Raw genomic sequence first — 21,401 nt, forward strand, 5'->3', positions numbered from 1 at the left:
TAAAATCAGTAAGAATAACGTGCTCACCAGCATTGTTGATTCATAAATAAATCTGTATTTCCATAACGTGCTCACCAGCATTGTTGATTCATAAATAAATCTGTCTACTTTCAGTATGGATGTATTCTTTGCATGTCTGCACTAAGTTGCTGCAGTCAATTATTACATTATTTGCAGATGTCCCCTGCAGTCACAACTATTGGGTTCCATTCCCATGCCTGGCAACTCCTTGAAGGCTTACTGTGGCCGAGGCGCTAGAGAGAGAACAAACTTTTTTGTCTGTTTCATCAAGAGAGCTAATAAATCTACTCAATTTTACTGGTCTTGTGGTTTTCGTTCATCTGCCTTTCATCTGTTGCTGTTGGAATTTTAGCTGTATAGTTTATGAACTGTACAAAAACATGCCACTGAAGTGTCACGATTTCTCGTACTGTAATTAATATTGCACAATCTGTCTGTCACAGGATCACCACAAAAATGATTACCTGGAATGCAAAATATTCCCAAATCTGCTTACAGAACACCTTGGTAGTTATATAAGTCCACATGATGTGCAAGTGTTCTGTCTAGTGTACTTGCATTTGTTATTGCTTGATCCATACTGTCCCATGAAACAGCTTGAGAGGTATGTACGTACTACATCACCTATACGAGACTTGTAGTCGCTGTACACAAAACTGACGATACACACCTGTAGAGTTAATATTACCACTGTTTTCAGGGATATAATCTGTAATGTCACTAATTGACTGTTTTTCACTCTCTCCCCACCCCTATCTGCATGTATTTAATATTGTCAAGTATTATTATGGTTTACTACTAACATATTTTGTTAAAATAACTATATTTTGGGAAAAGTAGTTTATTATTGTTATGTGTTATTATGCTTTCATATTGGCTTATCTTGTTAAATTAAACATTTTGTTGGCCTTATGTGGTTTATTATTGTTATGTGTTATTATGCTTTCATATTAACATATCTTAAACTAACAGTGTGGTTGCCTTATGCTTTAACTGTTACTGGCATACTGTTAACATACTGACTGTTCTGTTATTTCATGTTGTATCATACATAATATAAATTGCTATGTATTTGGGTTAATTAAAATGATGTCCCATGCTGTTAATACTAACATTTTGTTCATAACTAACCTAAACTTATTACTATAACTCAATTACCATAGCATGTCAAGGTAGGATGGTTCCCGCTGATCCCCCTAATTTGCCTCAAATGGTCATTGCACTGGGTCTCAGCACATCTGGGACCCAGACCGGTGGTGCCCCCTCTGCTGCCCCTGCAATTCCTGCAGCATCAGGTAGTGGCACCCCATGGGACAGAGCTGGACCACCCTCTGGGTGTGGTGGTGAAGGGGAAGCTGTGACCTGGGCTGAGATGCCAGTCTTGGTGCACAGGATAGTCACTATGGCTGTGACCACTGCTTGTACCAGATTGAGGACATGCTGGCCAACCTGGTGGGGCAGCCTTGCCCCCATGTCAAGCTTTCAGCACTGCCACCCATGGGGCAATGAAGGAGCAGTGCCAACAGTCCCATGGGTGGGGATGTGAGTCACACTGCTACCATCTGGAGGCCCATGGGACTTAAATTCCACAACACCCTCCCTATCTAAGGTGTTCACCCCCCTCGTGTGTCACACATTACCCATGTCTGCTGTCTTGCCTGTCTTGTCTGTTTGCAAATGCATCCTCACCTACCCAACTTACCTCCTCCACATGTACCTATATGCCTTCCTCAACATTCCACTCTCACTTTAAAAAAAAGAAAATGGCCACCTTTCCCAAAACAAAAATTGTGTCCCATACATAGCTCCCCATTTTGCACACATGTTCACTGGACACATGTAATTTGGTCCAGTTGGGTTGACAACACAGTTATGTTGTCCTCACCCCTCTCTCTGGAGATTGAGAGCCCGGATTCATCTACAAATTCTGTCAAAGTGCACAGTTGTTGCTGTACAAGAAATGGATAGCTATGGTTCTTTCCTGCACCCTACCTGCAACCTGCACATCGGTCCTTACCTTCCACTATATTTTCCCCCTGCTTGCCCCCATTTCACCACTTTTCTATCTCCCTTTTTTCTTTTCTTTATATTGTTTAGCGGAACTTCGTTAAGCTCAGCTAAATAGAGATATAATGACTATATGTGTTTACAACATTGTAAGACACATGTAAAAATTAAAAACCTCTGCCATGTTTTGGAGCCAAGCCCATCACACCTGCAGCATAGTGTATTAACACACCATGCAACACAACTCAATTAAAACAGGTTGTTTAAACAAAACATAGTAATTTCCAATTGCAGTCATTAGGCGTGTTTCAATGGAGCTGCACATCGAGCCGCACCTTGTAAACTGGGATAAAAAGTAATGGAAACAACGGGAGTGTACGCTGGACTCTGGTGCAATAGTACACCAGTGGACAGTCAAAGACATGATAATGGATGCAACTGAGACCTGTGATAGCAGGTAAATGTACCTTTTTATCAGCAACATGTAGAGAGTCAACTGCTAAGGCATCCATGGTAAAATACATGTTCAGTTGGGACTCTGGTGCAGAAATACATCCATATAAAGCCATTCACATACTGATGGATGTAGAAAATGTTTGTCACAATCTGTATGTGTGCACATATATCTAGCAAATACACCTGGTGGAGCAGTGATTCAGTAGCTCAGTCTGTTAAATGGCTTGCATACAGGGCATTTTGCCGCATACAGTCCTGAGTTCAAATCCAGTGTTGTGTTGCCTTTCAATTACAACATTGTGATGACAGTAATTTGTAAATGACTCATGCATTCATTATCCACACAAAGCATTGCAAATTAAATAACTGCTTTCCAGTGCTGGAAGTCTCAGGTCTGCAGATAGGGACACACTTCACATATCTATATAGCTTTGCTATATGTTGCCTAGTACTCTGCTATTGACACAGTTGCTTAACATACATACCTTAAACACATGCCTTAATTGGAGAGTAAAGGGTACCCTCACCCTGGCTCTACCTCTGCAACAAGGCTGACACAGCTGACATAGATACACCCACAGCTTCTTGACCTCCAGAGTGTTCACACTCTCTGCCTATGCCTATAACCTGCAGCAGCAGGTCCAGCCTGTGGTACACACAGCTCTATATAAAGCTTTCTGCTACAGACCTACCCTCTGAGGCAATGCAGTCTTCTCACCCCAGTAATATTCATCTCAACAGCTACGAAAGGGGCCCTGATCTACAAGAAGGCCTTATATATTGCACAGTGCGTGCATTTCATTAACTAATAATAGTGAAATTCAGCTGTTTTGGCTGCAATTAGCATATCAGAGCCACAGATTGGTTTAGAGGCGATTACCTGCTAATGAGAAGCAAATTAGAAATGCAAGCAGCTGGCTATAGGGAAACACTCTATATGAGACTTTCCTCATACAGGGTACACCTTTGCGAAACATTACTAGTAGCTCATTTCAACAGAGGAGTATTGCATGCCACCATGTATGCAATTTTGTTGTGTATAACAGGATGCAGATGGGAGGATGGAGGTATGGGGAATAGGGATTACAGCAGTAAGCCTGTCTTAGACCTGTGGTAATGACATGTCATTGATATCCTGATGTCTTACACCTACAGGGGACATACAGTACTTCAAGGTTGCATTGGCTTTTGTCATTGTAGCACACTGGTGTTGTTGGACTGTCCTTTTATAGTGGTTGCAATAGCACACTGTTATTGTCTGGCACTGGTCTTATAACATATTATGAGGTGGCTGGCCTTAGGGGACACATCACAGTAGATTGGAGTGCTGGGTGTATGATCATACAGCAGAATCTCTTGTGACACACAGGGAAATACCTCAGTACTGATACTATCTTTGTTGTATCGACACATGTAGTATGTTGACACACTATAGGGTATGACACGTGTGAGCAAGCAGTGGATAGTGCTGGCCATTTTGTCCTTGCTGTATCTGTAGATAGTGGACGTCCACATGTCTGATCCTGTAATGTTTTTTTCTTTGTGTTGTCTTTTAGGAATAATGTACTGTAGATGCCATGCCCCCATCTCAGATGTGGAGAACAAAATAGCACTTAAACAACTAAAGCAACATCATCACATCCTGCTATCCAGGAGTAGGGATAACAGGGAACAGTGGTCTGTATTGTGGCAGACCTTGTCCAGGATGTACATGCTAGTAGCCACCAGGACAGCACATATGAGCAGGTTCAACACTGTGCAATAGACATGGTGAATACTGCACGACGAATGGCAGCTGATGTAGCCACGGATCATGCCATCACCAGTGGAGGGCCTGCAGCAGAACAACCACTCTCAGCCACTGAGGAATTTCTGGTGAACCTAGGAACATTCGACAGCTTCCAGACATCCATCACACCATACATCATGAAGATAGGTTCCCCAGTGCCCACAGCAGAGGAGTGTGCAGGTAAGCTTACTGTAGCAGTCATTGTGTCAGGCTGTACATATTTTTACATGGGTGTCAGGTCTACCTGCTTTAAGGGGGGGTTAAGCTCAGTTGTACACTCATACACAGAATGTCCCCAATACATCAAGTAACACAGTAACTACTGTACAAGTGAGATATATGTACTTATTATCTTGTGGTGCAACATGCAGTGGTACTGACAGTACCTCTCCCTCAACTTTTTATAGGTCTGTCAGGTGTTGTCCAAGGCCATGATCCTGCTCCTGGTAAGCTTGACACTGGTTTGTTATGGAACATATATATTCTGTTAAAGTTAATGGCCAGAATAATGCCCATGTACTCCTATGTTTGTGTGTAACCAGAGTAGAATGTATGTATGTTCCATTCTGGCACATTTACCTAAGGTTCTTAGAGTGGGTAATTACAGGAGTTTAGTTGAATAAACAGAAACACTTTTGCAGTTATAGTTAAGAGCGAATAAGCATCCAGGTTTACATGAAACAATTAATCCGACATGCCTTTTAAAAAACGAAAGGTTAATGGTATATACCTTAGGCACTGAAACTTGTATTTGCATATATTTGTTAAGATAGGTGTACTGGGTTTTATGTTTTATTTTATCAAGTACAGTGTAATACTGAATAACTAGAAGGTAAATTGTACTGTTCAAGTGTCACTTGATTTATCTGATGTCCTGTTATACAGGCCTTGAGTTGAGTGTGTATTTTGTTGTGAGGAAATCTGTTGTGCATGAATGTGGAGATGAGAAGATGTGAAACTGGTAATGCAGTTGCTGATCCTCATTATTATGACTCTTGGTGGATTTTCCATACATAATAATGCAGGTAGTAATGTATTGCTTTTGTCTTGGTTTTCTCAGGTGACTGGAGGGGTTGAGGTCTCTCCCCCACACAACCTGATGCCAGTGTCTCTTCAGACTCTGGTGATGATGGTGGCTACGGTGAGGCACAGGTGGGGTTGTTGGAGGCTGAATCTGTCCCAGAGGTTGACATCCCTGTTCTGCCCTCATTGTCACTGCACACAGTCAGTATGCCCATACATACACAGTCCCCAAAGACCACAGATATTTGACAGTCAGAGGGTGGAGACATTGCACAGGAAAGTGTGGCAACTATGGCTCCAGTAAGTGTATACACTGGCCATAGCCAGAGAGTTGGTGGGGTCCCACACAGGCAGTTTGCTTATAGGAGGACTGTTGTCCATCCACCACCTGTTGGAGGTGTCACATCACGGGTCACTCAGCACATGTTTCAGGCCATCATGGAGGCACAGGCACATTCTCAATGGAACACAAGATATATGCTTAGAGTTATGGATGCATCACAGTCTGACATCCGTGACTGCTTCCACCATATTGGGGACACCCTGGATCGGTTCACTGATGCAGTGGACAGACTGTGGGCTGAGACAGTGTTTGTCTTGGACCACACATTGTCTGGGCTGCAACATCTGGTTGAAGTAGAGTGTTGGACCCAGGGGATGTAGGTCAGCAGCACCATCTACTGAGAGTCCACGTGGACATGCACAGTCATGCTCCCATAGTAGTAGTACATCGAGAGCTACAGAGGGGAGTATGCTGTCCACACCATGACATGGCAGGCCATGGGTTCATGGTCCTGGGTGGTAACATGGGGTAGCAGACAGTAGTTACCTTCATGTACTAGCACTGCATCTGACCTTGGGCATGGTGGTGCCAGTGCAACTCCTGGCAGAGCCAGTTCCCATGTTCAGGACTAGTGATGGTAAACTGTCAACTCTGCCATGTACGGTCCACAGCTGTCCAACATACACACATGTAGGGCTAGCACTGAGCTTGACTGTGCACATGCACACACTCATGCACCACTGCCACATGCAGGTCACCTACAGACACACACAGCACCTCTCCATGGTCTATCTATCCTGCTCTCCTTCCTAACATAACACATGGCTATCAACTGTTTGGACCAGCCTAGGCCTCCAGCACCCCCACACAACACCCTGTGCAAGTGATGATACCTGTGCCACATCCCTGTCATCCTTCCCATCAATGCAGGGAAATGATAGTATGTGTCTGATGTACAGATTGAGTATACTACTTGACATGTACTTGTGTAATGCAATATTGCTTTGCCATGCTACTTGTAGTGGTCACCAACAGATACTATATGCTGGCATGTGTCATGAGTAAGCAACATACTTTTGTGTACCTTATGTTGTATGATGTTGTACTGATGGTATTGTTACACAATGACAGGTGTGTCATGGACCTGTGTATGTTTCTGTTTCAGGAGTCTGAGGAGATATCCTATGGACACATGGTGGCAATAAAGCAACACAGGATGGCATGGCAGCAAAGCAGATATATGACTTCAGCAAGGTACAGCAGTATATGTGCAAGGCTCCATAGGTTCATAGGAGTATAACAGTCTAACAAGGACAATGGCGGCAGTTAGTGTACTCATGCATTCATAATTTGTGATAAGGTCTGCTACATTTCATACATGTCACCAGGGTTTTCAGAACTTGCACATATACAAGCTGTAGTGATGGAGTTGACCTATCTGCAAATATCCTGTGTCCAGTTCAGACAGTTGGCTGACATCATTTATATTTGTCATATTCTGCATTTCATTGTGTAACCTGCACATGTTGTGTGTACAGCAGATGTATGCTTTGCATGCATGGGGGCCTGCTTCATGTAGGGTGTACTGCCTGTGTTACATAGCAGTCTCCCCAGTATGTACTATGTATACCTTGTATTTGTTACTAGTGTCATGGCAACGCTGGAGGTACACAGTGGGATCTGACACTTCCCTGTATGAGGACATACACATCCCCTTCAAAGTATTTAGGAGATGGACTACATTTGTATGGTCATGACATTGACTACATAGGACATGTTATCTACACTGTGTATTGATGTAGCATGGCATTTGTGTGGCTGCTACAGTTCTACAACATGCCTGTGTAGTGACATGGCAAGGGTGACATTGCACACAGTGATAGGTGTGCTTTGTGCCACATTCAGTATAGCATTGACAGTCTGAGATTTACACCCAGAACCTGTCAGTATAGGCAGGACAACAGTGAATACATCCCCACATCTTAACGATGCAGTGACCATCAAAGGGTACAGTACTGTGTGTCCATACATTCATGAGTAATGGCTCAAGTGTGTGCGGTGTGCAGACACTACAATATCATCCCTGGTTAGTAGCACATCAGTCCCAACATGTGATGTACATACTCAGGGGTGAAAAGTGGGCACACAGACCTGGCCGCAAAGGTTTACACCTAATGTGCCTCAGATCACCATGTCTCTACACTGGTATGGCAGGAATCATATTGCATAATTGAGGCCACAGTCACCAGAAGGTGACATAATCATAACCTCCACATACTCTTCCCTCAACATGCCAATATCTGAGTGCAATGGCCATTTGTTGATGCACCTTTCTAAGCTATACTGGCACTTGCACACAACAGCATGATCCCTCACAAGGTCACTGCATATCTTCAATATGTGCTCATGGCTGATCATCTGAAATGAGTGTCATTACCACCTATGGCATACAGACTACTCAGAGGTGATCTGTGCCTTGCATACAAGGTAAGGTGTGACCCTGCTGGAGTGCATATGCCGCCAATCTATAGGAAGCATAGTAGATGGAAGACTCACTGTAAGGACATTAACCTACCATGTGACATGTGTACTACATGGTTGTGGGAGACATTTGTCTAGCAGACTTAAACACACCCTTGGAACAGTCCTTGCCTAATGGTACACAGATCACCTCAGTGCACCTCAGCACATGCCATCTGTATGATTGGCTGGATGACCATCATCTCAACACATGGCATCTGCCTGAGTCCCTCTTGGACTGGGGCAATATGTGCCGATCCTGTACCGAGAGGTATAAAGATGTCTCAAATTGTGAAGGCTGTATGGCCATTATGCTAGTTAAGTTGGCATGTCCTATGGCTCTATGACATGTTGGAAAATGCTGTAACAGCCTCACACACAAACATGGCCACATTCAGACTAGCACCACTTCCACCCACTGCATACAGGCTATGCCATGGCACACATATAGTGCAAGCTGGCTGCATGTAGATTAGAACACTTACCTATGTACTGGAAAACACTATAAGTCACAGTGCCTGATGCACGCAATACACCTCATGTCTGCTAGTACTGTCAGTTTAGAACATATAATGCTTTTTGACATCAGCAGCCCTTGTTGTGGTCAGTCATTTGGGTGACCATATCACCCGTTACAAATAAAACAATACTAAATCCTATCTATGTCTAAGTTACAAAGGTTATCATATGTATGCCATATGGATATACATACACACCAAGTTGGGCAGTGTATGAGTAGAACCCCTACCTATCTAGTCTTATACACTAGAGCTTATAGTACTTTCCCCATGTGCCATGGCTTTTGTCTGATGTTAGACTGTCAGCTGGCTGTCTTATGGTGGATTACATCATCAGGCTTTGTAGATGAGGGCAGTTTGGAAGCCAACAGCTAGTTACAAGGCCAAAAAGTGCACAACCATTGCAGCTGGATAGCCCATGAGGGCATATCCATTATGTTGCAGGGATATATATATATATATATATATATATATATATATATATATATATATATATATATATATATATATATATATATATATATGTATATATATATATATATATATATATATATATATATATATATATATATATATATATATATATATATGTATATTCACCTATATATATATTCACCTATATATATATATATATATATATATATATATATATATATATATATATATATATACACACACACACACACACACACACACACACACACACACACACACACACACACACATGCCAAGTTGGCTGGAGTGAGACTGGAACCCCTATGCTCATAGCACCTATCACATGTGACATGGCTTTTGTCTGATGTTTGAGTGTCAGCTGGTGGTCTTAAGGTAGATGACATCATCAGGCCTTGTAGAGGAGGGCAGTTTGGAAGCCGGCAGCTAGTTACAGGGCCAAAAAGTGCATTTCCATCTAGTCTTATACACTATAGCTCATAGTACTTATTGCATGTGCCACACGTTACATCTGTTGTGTATATGATTGCAAGCACAGTACTTGTGGATTACACAAACTAAGCTTGTGTTGCACAGCATATATGGCCTGCAGAGTGATATTGCTTTGTACTGTTATCTGCATCTAGTGTCCTAGTAGTGAGATTACTGCTATTATCCTTGCTATGTGTGTACAGTTACTAGTATGGCCATATGTGTCTGATTGTAGTTAGATAGGCAAACCTGTGGCCAGGGACATTGCGGCCTGTCCATGCATTCATTGACAACATTACACATTATACCACCTGCTCACCTGTGTCTGTCCACATGGTGACATCCAACAGACACAGGGGTTTGTAGGTGAGTGGAATATGTACTGCTGTGCCCTTAGTTTGGTTCCATTGAGCAACTGTATGGATGTGTGAGTGCAGATTTATTCACCATTAATAGGGTATGTGGGACAATACATACATCCACACATATATCTGTCTATAACAGGAATGTCTTTACAAATGTAGCTGTGTGCATGTATGACATGTATCTGTGTCATATAGAAATATGTGGAGAGTCTATGTATTTTTGTAATATATATATAGCTACATACATATCGGTATATATCTATTTGACAGTACATAGTGATAGATATACTAATCATGTGAGAGAGAGATAGGGACAGATGGATATGTATATGTATATGTCTGTAGGTACAGACATATTTACACATTGCAGGACATTCTGATGATGAGGTAATAGAATAGGTACAGACGTATTTACGCATTGCAGGTTATTCTGATGATGAGGCAATAGAATTGTGCTCATTTTAACCAAGTATAAGAGCATGCTCAGTAGGACTGTCAGTACTTACAAGGTGACTCCAGGCCAGACCTACCTGTACTCCAGTCTGGGACTTTGTGTGTTGCAGACATTGCCAGCAGCACCTGTTTCTGCAGTAATGCACTTCCCTCACGTTGTCTGCAGCATTCCCCAGCTGTCTGCTGTACTTAACATGTGACTGAGGTTCATACTGTTACTCCATACACAGACTGACAGTCTGCATACCTCTCAACTGTACATATTTTCGGAAAATGTCAAGACTTTTGCCTAATATTTCTAGTCTGTTCCTCATACATTTGTGGTGTTCTGGTAATTTATTGTATATTGAAGTTACTGAATAATACTAACTACAGACAGACATTTGAGTGTCAGAATTTATGTCCTTCAGATATTCTGTAATACTGCAACTCAATGTCATACTAGCAACTTTCTATGTTAATAGAATCAATCTGTAATGTTTGTCTCTATTTTTGGGCCTTTGTCTCCCCCTTCTTCCCGTCTTGCTCCAGATTTCTTGTACTAACAGACCGAGGGGTATGACAGTCTGTGGAAACACCAGCATACTAATACCTCACATGCAAAAGCTGTGCATACTCCCAGATTCCCACCATCAACACCATCAACACCATTACCCATACTAACATCCCTAGCCCACTAAGCCACACAGGCTGCCAGACAGAGATGTGTCCTTCATCACACAATCAACAGCATGCATATGTTAGTTGTTATCCCTGCATTACTTGAAACATACACTATGTGATTGGGTTCTGTGTCACAGCCCTGAGATTGCCTGGTCTGCTGATATATCATTGCAGACTTACTGTTAGAGCAGATGTATGGGAACACTGATGTGTTGGGGTGGGGAAAGAACAGCACATGTTCTGCTGGCATAGACAGTAGTGCAAATATCATGTGACCCCACTGTTTAACATCTCCCTTGACTGCTGTAGTGAATATTCCAACCATGAGGCCTAGTGAATATTACGGAGCAAATAGTATTGGACTGGGGATCTGTAGTCCCATGTAGATGTTACATCTCTCCAAATATTCCACTATATTCCCTTGCATACATGCAGCATGTCCATACATATAATAACATATTATAATACTCCTTACAAGTGATGTGTAGGCGAGTGACCTACTTTGTGAATGCAGCAGTTGACAAAATTATAGTTCAGGGCTGACTCTGTCTGATGCATGCAGTACACAGCCAATACACAGTTAAGTACAGGTTGTGTGAGTTGCCTGGCATCATTTTTAATATATGTATGTGAGCTGGAGTAAGGTGTCAGTCCCTAGGGCCCTAGGTTGTCAGTGCATGTGCTATGCGTTGTCTATTAGCCAAAGCCAGGGTGCACTGGGCATACTTATGTCTGCCTACAGGGACATATCAGTGGGTTCCTCCTCTGAGTCCTCCTGTGACTGTGACTCTGGTGACCTAGACACTGGTGGAGGGTTATGTATCCCTTCCCTTTGCTGAGCCTGCTGCAGCTGTTTCCGCAGGATCATATTATGTAGCATGGCACATAGTGTGAATATCTGTGTACATGTGGCTGGAGAGAACTGCATGGCTCCACTAGGTATTTTGAGGCACTGGAAGCGTGACTTCAGAAGCCCAAACACATGCTCTGTGATGTTCCTAGTTTGCGTGTGGGCCTCACTTTGGCATTCTTCCATGGGTGTGTGTGCATTTCTGATGATATGAGAGTCATGATAACTGCCAGGGCTGCTAGCACGCACATTCATGATAATGCCCTGGGCATTGCCCATGACCTGGCAGTTGATGGAGTAGTACCCCTTGCAGGTGATGTAGATTCTACCCTCCTCACCGGGTGATGCCTTGATATGTACATGAGTAAAATCTATGGCACCCAGTACCTCAGGGTAGTGTGCTACACAGTAGAAGTGTTGCATGTTGCTGGCCCTCACCTCAGGAGTGAGGGAAAAAAATGTGCTCACTGGCATGTGGTTACATGACACCCAGGAAAAAGTGGAGTACCCTGGATGCTAATGCCTGTGAGACCCCCATCATGTCCCCAGTTGGTCTTTGGAAGTTACCTGTGGCTACTATCCTAAGGGCTACACATATCATTGTTTCCACTGCTATGGGTTTCCCCTCTGTTGGCTCTGGGTCTGATTGAGGGTGGCTGAGCTCAGTGAGTTCTTGTAGTATGTCCCTGTCTACACTGAAGTGCTCTACAATCTCCAGCTCATGTAGCTCCTGGAAGGTTACCCTGGGCCTGTACACTGTTCTCCTTCTTTGCCTGGGCCTATTGTCAGCAGCAGCAGCAGCATTGAATTCAGCATCTAGCACATACAGATTTAGCAGACCTGCAGCAGCCCCTAGCACATACAGATTTAGCAGACCTGCAGCAGCCCCTAGCATTCTTTCAGTTAAAATGTCCAAGTCTGTACTTCAATGGTGCAGAGTATGGGGAAAAATCAGATTGTAAGGTGTATGCATACTTTATAGTGCTTTGCTGTAGTTGCTGCCTTTGTGATTGGCTACCTATGATGCATTCCACCTGCCTAGTATATCATTAACATCATTTAATGCCCCTAGTTTAAGTTAAGTAGGGGTCAAACCTAATTAATGCCATTGCCTTTTAGATACACTCAGCACTGTGGAACACTGTGGAAACACGCGCTCCATAGGTAAATAGAGCTTAGCATTTAGTGTACACACCCCACCCATACTTCCAGGCTCAGTACAGTGGCCCACCATGCAAACACATACAAATTCATGCCCTGTAGGTAAACAAAGCTTTGCACTTAGTGTACACACACCCCCCAGACTTCCATACTCAGCATGACGGTGCACTGTGCAAACCAGCTCAGATAATCTCACATCAGCTTAGAAGTTATTGGATACACCCTCCCTTGATGTCAGCTCCCTCTTGTGTGGACACCAACATGGTTCTGTGTCTACACGAAGGGGATATGTGGACATGGATACCCATTTGTGCTATTCAGTAACTCCACCTCATTTGCATAGGGATCCATGCTCATACCCTGGAAACAACATGGTTCAAAGCCCTACCACATTAGCAACAGCAACAATAAACCACTGTAGATACTCCATGCATGGTCATGTAATACATTTCTATCACATAATACTACTTTTGTTTTTCCATTTATTGTATTTACTTATTTATTTATTTTTAATGAGGCATGTTTATGCACTGTTGCATGCCATGCAAACATGCACAGATTATTAAAAAAATATTTTAACTTAGTGCTCTTATTTTTTCAGACATATGGTGGATACTTTTGCTCATATCTATATGTGCTATGCCATTTCTGTCCATCTACCTACATTTTTACAGCCCCTTTTGCCTGTCTACATTCCTGTACATGGAATTTTTCCATGTACACTACAGACACTGACATGGGGTCTGCAGAGCTGCCTATCTGCTTGCTAGATCACTCTACTTGACTCATTTGCATGAAATTCACCTACTTATGAGATGATTGGCATGCCACAGATATTTCCTTGTTGACACATGTGTGTGCACAGCCCAGCTGTGTTTACTGAATCTACAACCTGCTTACTTTCAGGTAAGCAGTGTGGCATGATGCCTGCATGGAAAATGAGACCATGTAGGCTTTATTAAATTCCCTCCTGTATTTTTCTAATTATTAAATGAATGCATACGTAATGGAAAAATAAGGAGCAGAGGAGATAAGTATGACAGGAAAATGACAGCATTAAAAAGAAGAAATAAGGAAACTGAAAGATAAATCTAAAAGAAGATCTCTTTTTCTATTTTTCTAAAAGAGAGCTAACTTCAAAAGGGAATGGCTAATTTAAAGTAACAAAAGGGAAATCAGCTAGGTTTAAAATGGTCCACCAGGGCAACTAGCCTAGTACTTACCTATGAACCTATAAACACTTTTCTTCAATTCCAGACTTTGCTTATGTGCTGTGTTCCATGCCTTGATGAGAACAGTCCTAACACTACAAATAGCTTTTCTAGGTTGTCTTTATTCCTGAGAAGTACATATGTTACTAATTCTTCCCAAGACAAGATCCATTTGCATGCATAAGGTGAAAATCAGTTACTACTTTTCTTCAAAAATAAATAAAAGCTGAAGGAATATAACTTGGGAAAAGGAAGCATTATAATGTATTATATTAATACATAGTCTATTATGTTTTTAAAGCATAACCTATTACTATTATTACATTATAGCCCATTACATAGTTCATATTGGTGTTATGGTCTTATTCTGACAAAATGGAATGCCACATTCCTTATAACACTGAATGAGTTTAAATTTAAAGTCTCAACATCTAAGACAACTATGCTGTAAGAGACTAGCCATGCCTAGTGGGTTCCTGCTACCAGACTGAATATAACAGAGCCATAGGTATCAGTAAAAAATTGTGTCAGTGGCTGCTTATAGAGTATTTTGTAAGCTGTAGCAAACAAATCTGTAATTCCATAACATTCAATGGCATCCCATAAAAATCCGTCTAGGGCGACAAAGACCTTATGAAATTCAATGCTGCAGCAACTAGTTGTTGTAACTAGTTGTTGTAAGTTAAAGAATCCTCATAGCAGGTCACTGCTGCCTTGTTTCTCTTCACAAAGACTTGCAAGTAATTGAGTGCAATTCCTGGCAGGATCTTTCCCAGATAAGCAGTGAACTTGCAAGTAATTAAGTGCAATTCCTGGAAGGATCTTTCCCAGATAAGCAGTGAAAATGTAAGCTTACATCTCTGTGTCATTAGGTAGGAAGGAACCTGATCTGATGTCTTTAGGATCTGTTCTTTCCTTTCATTCTTGTGAGAAAATGCATTAGAAGCTGCCTAATAGAGTAGGAAATAATTCCTTTCCTTTCCATAGTATGAAGCAGTAACAGAAGATGTCCATTGAGTTATATTTATAGCATTTATAAAAGTCAATGGGAATCCCATCTACATGTGGAGACGTTTCTGCTTTTAAAGAATTATTGGCCTGGTGTATTCTTCCATAAAATATTTGACCATGCAACATATCTAAATCACCAAATGAGATTTGTGGTATTGTGAAAAACTGAAAGGCTGCAAGCCCAGCCAGAAAGAATCTTGTAAATAATTCTATGTGATTTGTAAATATTAATATAATCCACAGGCTGGTTTTACAAATGTAAACAAGAACTATGTTATGATTAAACTATATGTTGTGCTGAGCTTCAAAAATGTAACCATAGTGCACTTTGCTGGAAGAAAGCTGACAAGCCAAGCACTGTATGACTGTTTGATCTCAAACTCGGATACATGATATCTGGGCTAAGACATTCCTTCTATTGTTTTGAGACCATAGTTAATTGCTAGATTTTACATGTACAATGTCTTTTATTGCTGTGGCTCTGGCAGGTGCAAGATTACAAAGATATGTTAAACTCTGAGTTTCTGTTAGCCTAGGAAATTAAACCAGAGAATATCTAGAATGATGTACTCTAAAATGAGTCAGCAGTGATGTATTATCAATTTAAGACTTTCTCAGAGAGAGAGAGAGAGAATTAGAACATTTTTGATTTTGTCTGAACCTGAACACACCAACTCACCAGTACTTTGTTTTGCTTGTAAATAGGATAGTTATTTATAACAGTGACTTTTCTTAGAAATAGATAGAAAATAATAAGATTAGACTAGCTGTTGTGTGTCAGGGGCTGGCAACTTGGCACGTAAAAATCTACTGCCAATCATTAGCAGACCGGAGTTCTGCTGTGGCAACCCCTAACCGGGAAAAGCCGAAAGACACAACAACAAGACTAGCTGTTTTCTATTTTTATGTCCGACTATTCTACAGTATTATTTTAAAGCATTTCCTTGTGATTTCTGAACTCTGTATGTAATTGTGTTGAAGTAATAAGTATTGTGTTGTGTTTTTATTATTTATTATTAAATATTTTTAAACCTTTCAACTGTGGCTGCTTTTTGTAGAGATAAGTTAAGCTCTAGAGTACATTGCATGTATATAGCGATACTGTACAAGCCACTCCAATAAGCCTTGCTGATCGTTATACTTACTAATTGGATAAAAATAATATTGCACAGTAAAATTGGACACCCTTTGGTAAGGGCCTTATTAGTAGCTGATATTAATGGTTGGTGGCAGTGATTTCTACCTTATAGCCTGGGCAGAGAAGGGGGCATAGCTGGAAAACCAGTGCCAGCCTTCCCCAGGAGTGTATGTGTGTTTGTATATAACTCATATCTCAAAGTGTGTGTGTGTGGTTGTGTGTGTGTGTGTGTGTGTGTGTGTGTGTGTGTGTGTGTGTGTGTGTGTGTGTGTGTGTGTGTGTGTGTGTGTGTGTGTCAGCTACTTGGGCAGGGACACAAAGCACTGATTGCACAGAGAGGGTGCTGAAGGTTTTAGCTTGACCACTCGGCTGAGACATTTACCCTATACCTGTTCCAATGGGGAGTCTTATTGGGGATCTGGATAGAAAGGGAGAAACCAGCCCCGGACTGACTGTGATCTCTGTGTGCTTGTGCTCTTAAGGGAAATTGTACTTTACTGTGTGTTGCCTTGTTATCCTTCCCAATGTGCATGCCCCTCACTGGTGCTAGTGGTGAAGATTGAAGCTCCTTGATTAGTGGGCCAGTGCACTATCATCATAGGTATTTTACTTTTTTTGAGAGAACCCCTACTTTTTCATGGTTAATAAAAGTCTTTTTGCAGAATAGTGTTTGTAATCATTAGTTATAACATCACTGACATCAGTACATCAGTCAGAGAGTAGTGACATAACAATATTCTACACTCTTATTCAAGACATGTTTCTTCTGTCACTTTGTATCCCTCCCCCCTTTTCACTTCTTCAGTCCATTCTTTCAATCCAGTTTAGATGCTTAGTAATTCCTTTGTATACTGCGGTGGTGGTGCTGCAGTAGCGTTGTCATCTCACAGTTAGACGTTGCCCGTTCGATCCTCAGTTAGAGCGTCTTCTGTGTGGCGACATGCGTAAACAGGCGTTCCTTCATTGAAGGTTGTGCATTAGGCCCGGCAAGCCAGCACGTAAAACTCTACTGCCAATCATTAGTGGACCGGAGTTCCGCTGTGGCAACCCCTAACCGGGAAAAAGCCGAAAGACACAAACAAAGTAATTCCTTTGTATCTGGGTAAACAAGGGATATGCCTAGATTTATCATCCCTCTCTTTCTACTGATTTAGCCTGGTAAGGGGAAGGTTTTTTACTCCTCCCTTTACTATATATTTTGCCTTTACACGTACCTTCTGAAAGTTCTTCTCTAGCCATGGAATCCTCTTTTCTTTCTCCCTCTTTGCATAGTTTAGATCCTCATAACATGCATTACTGGAAAGTTCCTGTGTATGATGCCTGAATAGCATATAACATCCAATTGTATTTGCTGTCATCATTTATTTATTTATTTATTTATTTATTTATGTATGTATGTATTTAATTAAATAATTAATTAATTAATGTGTTTGAGTTGGTGAGGATAGCCATTTTATCTATGACCCAGGCAAGAGGCAAAACAAAACATACTAGAGTTTTACAGAGTATATAGAGCTACTTGTAACAGAAATGAACCATTATTAGATTAAGAGATTCCATGTAGAAGCAACATATTTACAAAACTTTGGATACAAATTAGTATGCATGCTTTAGCAGCTGGAACAATGAGAAAATTCAACAATTTAGTTTATTTCATTTCCTGTTCAATTATATACATTTGTGAGATGAAAACTGATTAACTTTTAAGAAAATGTAGATGTTTTACATAATGTAAGATGGCTAAAAATTAAAATGACAGAATAAGAAGAGTTTCAATAGTGGATTGAGAAAAAGAGAATAGCTAAAGTTCGAAATTCAATTTATAAGTAAGATTAGAGGTAGGTAAGGGATGTGTTTCAATTACCCATTGTCTTTAAAGCACTTACAGTTCACTTCATAGAAGGGATGTTCAGCCAAAGTCCTCTTAAAAATGATCAAGGTATTTTGACATTTAATCTCAGTCAGTAGACTATAACAGAGAGCGGGACCATATCTGGAGATGGCTGTTTTAGTCACTACTACTTTAAAAGGAGGACTGTTAAGAGAGATAGTATTGTCATGGGTACTCCTCATGGATTAGGAATGTTCTCTAAGAGGGAATTTTCTTTACTGGGGTGGGGGGAAATAACCTAATTTTAGGACTTTGCCTGTGAAGGTGTTAAGTAGATAAATGGACCTTTGGGAAATAGGCAGACAATTTGGTTTATTTAGGAGATTATGATGGTGTTCCCTGTGGTGGACTACTAATGCAAATGTGACAATATATTTTCTGTGACATGATGTCACTGATTACTACAAGCTGAGAGGAAGGTGAGTATAGAAAATCTGTATTCTAATTTAGAGAGGAGAACATTCCTGGCAACGATTTTATAGACATATGATAAAGAAAATTAGAAATTCTAAAGCAATGTTTAAGTTGGGATAAGACTTTATTGGTGATATTGCTAGTGTGGAGAGTAAAGCTGAGAGAAAAGCTAAGAGTTAAGCCAAGATATTTGTATTCAGTTACACCAGGAATTGAAATGTTTTGATTGTCCAAAACAGTAATGGTTAGAAGGTGAAGGTTTTTACTTAGTACGAAAGAGCATCACATTTGTGGTTTTATTCTGTTCAGACTGTTGACATTTTTTTGCCTTCTTTTTTCATCCCTTACTATCATCCTGACATTAATTCCAGTGCTCCACATCCTTTAGTGGATATATCAGCACTCCTGTCCACTAATGGTCCAATGCTAAAATTTGAGCTGGGGCCAATGAGGAACTAAGTGAATCTGGGGGAGGGTATCACTTTCCATCTTCTGGATTTTTTTTCTTATGACCTATTCACTTTATTCCTTTTCTCCCCACAGTTCCTGTAGTGAAGTATGGAGTCGGCATACAGTGGGGGACATGCAGTGTTTTGCTCCACCTCCAGAGCAGCTCAGACACTCCACACTCCTATTTTCCCCTATTTGACATGCTATTGATAATCATATCTCCAGCCTCACCCAGATATGACCATCAGAGACACCCACAGGACTATCCTCTTCCCCAGGGCTGGTAACAACCATCTGCTTGCTCCTCCACATGTTGCCTGAGCCACTTGTCAAACTGAGTTGGCTGGTCCTTACTTCATTCCCCCAGAGTGGATCCGACTGATATAAGTTAAACAAAGAGTGCCGAAGTTTTGATCGAATGGTGGTCTGAGATTTCTTCACTTGAATTAATGATATATCATCAGCATACAAAATGAAGTACAGTTCTGGTAGATCTTCAGTAATGTCATTGATGACATCATTGTCAAACATACCAGACTACTCTCAAAAGTGCCTGCTTTAGGCTTTTCTAGTACAACAGTCACGTGGTTCTCTAACGACCTATCTAACCAGCTACAATCAGTTAAATGGCTCTCTACTTCCTCATCTTTTCTCCTAGTACGTGTCCCACAAGGCTCCTTATTTATAAAAGGTGTACATACATCCTCTCAACAAGCTACACTTATACAATATGCAGATGGCTTCACTGTCATTTGCACATCTGATAGTCCTTGCCAGTTATAATCTATCACTCAGCAAGCATTCAACTCTGTTAAAAACTAGCTCAGTGACAATCAGTTTTTCCTAAATCCAAATAAAACAAAACTGCTCGTATTTCTCCTCAAAACCCAAACAGACATAAAAGACACCTTCAAAATATCCTCTCAACAATACTGAATTTGAAGTTGTACCTCACACAAAGTTACTTCATATTGTAATAGATGATCAACTGAAATATGATCTTCATATTCAAAAGTGCATAAAAACAGCACACCAAAAACTGGGTATGCTCTGTAGATCAAAAATATTCTTTGCCAGCTCCTCAAGAGTTACTTAGCCAATACATACCTCTTTCCTTCACTGCTATATGTCTCACCCATTTTCATCAACATTCAGATCTTCCTAAGATCAAAACCTGAGCTTTGCTATAACAAAGTATCTAGATTTGCAGTTAATCAGTAATACAACTCTCAACACTGCTCCTGCCTCAGATATTTAAACTGGCTAGAGTTACCTCACTAGCTGAAGTTCACCCAACTCCTCCTTGCTCTTAAAATGGTATACAAAGCCTCATCCTGCCCAGCAGCCAGCACCATTTTTAACCATTGCCTCCCTAATTGCCCTCTTTGCTCATCTGAGAAACACCCCCTTGAAATCCATAAACTGAAAAAAAATCTGTTAGTCACTGCCTACATTCCTGCTCAATAGCCAAGGTCTGGAACAGCATTCCTACAGATATTACAGCAATGCCATGTAATCCCATATTTAAACAATCTCTAAAGTGATTTCTTCTTAACTCCTAGCTCTGTACATTCCTGCTCAATAGCCAAGGTCTGGAACAGCATTCCTACAGATATTAGAGCAATGCCATGTAATCCCATATTTAAACAATCTCTAAAGTGATTTCTTCTTAACTCCTAGCTCTGTACGTGTCTTACACCAGGCTGACACTACCTGTTAATCCTTCCTTCTCTTCCTTTCACACCCTTCTCTTCCTTCTCTTTCCGTTGCTCTTCTTTTTCCCCTTTCCTTTCCTCCCTTCTCTTATTAGCCAAAACGCCAGGTATTTCTCTGATAGCTCCCTACTTTAACTCCATTTCCTAATCTCCCCCAACTGCAAAATCTCTTTCCTTTCTCTTAGTCTTTTGCCCATATTTACAATGGTTAGCATCTTTAACACTGGGTATCACTACTGAGTGTAATTTACTAGGTGTTCAATATCCTATGATTGTTCTTTATTATTTTTTTTTACTCAAAAAATTTTTATTTTGTTTCTTGAGAAGAAATCAAAAACCAGTAAATTTAGATTACAATTCAATAATAGTAAAAGGAACAAAAACATTATTTACAATATTTACAAGTGACCCAAAGGAGAAACAGTACAATAATAATTAATAAAAAATCCAGAGAAGAAGAAGAGAAAAAAAAAAAAAAGTCCACGAAAGTCTATATCTCTTTGAACTCATATGATGGAGATTGTGTCTAGTTGCATTA

General features: G+C 40.8%; 1 protein-coding gene across 1 annotated transcript in view; it reads right to left on the reverse strand.

Moving 5' to 3' along the window:
- The window catches only part of LOC122810147 (olfactory receptor class A-like protein 1), a 40,624-nt gene extending 20,945 nt beyond the window's left edge, over positions 1–19,679 (reverse strand). The window contains exon 1 of the mRNA XM_044081622.1: positions 19,380–19,679. Coding sequence (XP_043937557.1) covers positions 19,380–19,679 — 300 coding nt within the window. The remainder of the gene's footprint in view (positions 1–19,379) is intronic.
- Positions 19,680–21,401: the final 1,722 nt, after the last annotated feature.

Source organism: Protopterus annectens, chromosome 8.part1 (assembly GCF_019279795.1).
Source record: "Protopterus annectens isolate FY-2018-M chromosome 8.part1, PAN1.0, whole genome shotgun sequence".
In the NCBI taxonomy this organism is placed as follows: Eukaryota; Metazoa; Chordata; order Ceratodontiformes; family Protopteridae; genus Protopterus; species Protopterus annectens.